This window comes from Artibeus jamaicensis, unplaced genomic scaffold, assembly GCF_021234435.1.
Source record: "Artibeus jamaicensis isolate MK-2021 breed Jamaican fruit bat unplaced genomic scaffold, CSHL_Jam_final contig_475, whole genome shotgun sequence".
NCBI classification, from domain to species: Eukaryota; Metazoa; Chordata; class Mammalia; order Chiroptera; family Phyllostomidae; genus Artibeus; species Artibeus jamaicensis.
The window spans coordinates 8,403,847-8,406,966 of NW_026521852.1; the positions used below are offsets into that span (position 1 = coordinate 8,403,847).

The 3,120-nt window shown below is 42.6% G+C and overlaps 1 protein-coding gene across 1 annotated transcript; it reads right to left on the reverse strand.

The window, feature by feature from the left end:
• Positions 1–775: 775 nt before the first annotated feature.
• On the reverse strand, positions 776–2,763 carry LOC128627832 (zinc finger protein 134-like). The gene has a single exon (XM_053667907.1). It carries the CDS (start codon positions 2,524–2,526, stop codon positions 1,327–1,329), a length of 1,200 nt encoding a protein of 399 aa, XP_053523882.1. The 5' UTR covers positions 2,527–2,763; the 3' UTR covers positions 776–1,326.
• Positions 2,764–3,120: the final 357 nt, after the last annotated feature.

Here is a 3,120-nt window from a genome sequence, read left to right on the forward strand (position 1 = left end):
TGAGCATCTCTTCATGTGTCTCTGAATGTTCTGTATGTCCTCCTTGGAGAAGTGTTTGCTCAAGTCCTTTTCCCATTTTCTAATTGGGTTGGGTGTCTTCTTAGAGTGGAGTCGTGTAAGTTCTTTGTATATTTTGGAGACTAAAGCTTTGTCTGAGGTATCATTGGCAAATATGTTTTCCCATACAGTTGGTTGTCTTGCTAATTTAATACTGTTTTCTTTAGCCATGCAGAAGCTTTATATTTTGATGAGATTCCATTTGTTTATTCTTTCCTTTACATTCCTTACTCTAGGGGACATATCAGTAAAGAAGTTACTGCGTGAAATATCTGAGATTTTCTTGCCAATGTTCTCCTCTAGGACTTTAATGGTGTTATGACTTACATTTAAGTCTTTTATCCACCTTGAATTTATTTTGGTGTATGGTGTAAGTCTGTGCTCAAGTTTCATTTTTTTGCATGGAGCTGTCCAGTTCTCCCAACACCATTTGTTGAAGAGGCTATCTTTAACCCATTTTGTGTTACTGCCCCCTTTGTCGAATATTAATTGTCTGTAGAGAGTTGGGTTGATTTCTGGGCTCTCTGTTCTGTTCCATTGGTCTATGTGCCTGTTTTTATGCCAGTACCAGGCTGTTTTGATTACAGTGGCCTTGTAATACAGTTTAATATCAGGTATTGTGATCCCCCCTACTTTGTTCTTCCTTCTCAAAAGAGCAGCTGCTATTCGGGCTCCTTTATGGTTCCATATAAATTTTCTTTTTTTTTTTCGGCTCAAATAATGTCTTTATTAACACACAAATCAGAGTAACATGAGGCAAGTAGTTCTTCAGGCTGAGTAGCTTGGAAGTCTGGAAAAATCCATCAACACTATCACGAGACAAACAATGTCCATGAGGGAAATAAACCTTTCATGCTACCAGAACACATCTCAGGTCCTCTTCGATAAACACAGGTCATGTCCACACCTTTCCCAGTCAGCAAGGAGAAAATGAGTCCCCTCCCTCACTTAACTCAGGTTTATTCTAATTCCCCCAGAGATTGGAGACAGTAACAAAGTTCTGCCTTCTCTGAGGATATCAGGACAACTTAGTTGATAGAGCTGAAACGTTTCCCACCAGACACGGACACTCAGAAATCTGGCAAGGAGCCTGAGCAGGTCTGAAAGTGCAATATAGCCTCTGAAAACTTTCCTTGTACCCATCAGTTATATAGTATCTCCCCAGTGTTAATGTTCAGATATATGAAGGTCAACATCTGACTAAAGTCTTCCTCTCAAAGAGAAATCAGAGCCCCTTTCCAAATGAGTGCTGTTCTGTTGACAGAATTCCTAAAGCCTTCCTGCAGTGTGAACTTTCTGGTGCCGAATGAGGTGGGAGCTTAAGCTATAAGATTTCCCACATTCATTGCACTCGTATGGCCTTTCTCCAGTATGAACTTTTTGGTGCCGAACAAGATGGGAGGTTCTTATGAAATCTTTCCCACATTTGCTGCACACAAAAGGCCTTTCACCAGTGTGCACTCTCTGGTGTGCAATAAAGTCAGAGCTTCGACTAAAAAAGTTCCCACATTCAATGCACTCAAAAGGCCTTATCTCAGTGTGAATTCTCTGGTGTTTAATGAGGGTGTACTTGTGGCCAAAGAATTTTCCACAATCACTGCAAACATATGGGTTTTCTCCAGTATGGATGCTCTCATGCTGAACAAGTGTAGATTTGTGTCTGAAGACTTTCCCACAATCATTGCACTTATAAGGCCTTGCTCCATTGTGAACTCTCTGGTGCACAATCAGATTGGAATGATGGCTAAAATATTTTCCACATTCACCACACTTATAAGGCATTTCTCCAGTGTGAATTCTTTTGTGCTGTGTAAGGTTGTCTTTGCGGCTAAAGGATTTCCCACACTCGCTACACTCATAAGGCCTCTCTCCAGTGTGGATTCTCTGGTGCTGAACAAGTGTGTCTTTGCGGCTGAAGGCTTTCCCACATTCGCTGCAGCTGTAAGGCATCTGTCCAATGTGAAAGGCCTCCCCACCCTCATTGCCACTTGTCTTCCTCTTGCTTCGGGTTGCCTTTTGCTGGTGACTGCCCAAACAGGCCTGGAAGTTTTTCTGTTCTTCCTCACATGTATATGATTTCTCTGACAGATGAGGTTCTTCACAAACTCTGCAGTTCTTCAAGAATGAGGTCTTGCCTTTGTCTCTCCTTAAGGATCTCTCTACATTGTACTGCTTCTGGTGCTGAAGGAAGTTTGTACCAAATGAGAACCGTCTCCCGCATGCCTCACATGTGTAAGGTTTCAGTCCATGGTGTGTTTCCTGGTGTTCATGCAGGCACAAAACATCTTTCAAGATAGGGCCACATATATTACAAGGATGAGCCATCTGGACTGATGAACCTGCCTCGGAAGTATTATGAAGATGTGACACTTCCCCAGACTTGCTCTGCTCAGATGCTGCCTCTTCATCCTTCACTCCAAGCCAACAACCAGGGCCCATCCAAGCCCCCTCTGCTGTGGCTAGATTCATGACCTCTCAGTTGGGTACTCAAGAGTTCTTTCCCTGGCTACTATTCAGCAACCACAGATGATCTAGGCAGGGCCCATCCCCCGCAGCCGCCGCCATCGCGGCCTAGACAGCTCAGAGCCATGAGGATTCTGAGTCTCCGCGGTCGCTGCCACTGCAGAGCCTCTTCCTAGCGACAACGGGGTCTCTCCCCGCTTTCGTCAATCGAACTGCAGCTTACTGACCGTGCCATCCTAGAGCCAAAAGCGGTTCCATATAAATTTTCGAAGTGTTTGTTCTATGTCTGTGAAATATGCCATTGTTACTTTAATAGGTATTGCATTGAATCTGTATATTGCTTTGGGTAGTATGGACATTTTGATGATGTTAATTCTTCCAATCCATGAACAAGGTATATGTTTCCATTTATTTGTGTCTTCCTTGATTTTGTTCTTCAGGGCTGTGTAGTTTTCTGTATACAGGTTTTTTACCTCCTTAGTTAGGTTTATTCCCAGATATTTTATTTTTCTTTTTGCTATATCAAATGGGATTTTTCTCTTTATTTCTGCTTCTGCTGATTCACTGTTGGTATACAAAAATGCCTTTGATTTCTGGATA

Excerpts from the sequence above, each read along its gene's own strand:
- LOC128627832 (XM_053667907.1), bottom strand. The coding sequence starts at position 2,526 with ATGAATCTAGCCACAGCAGAGGGGGCTTGGATGGGCCCTGGTTGTTGG.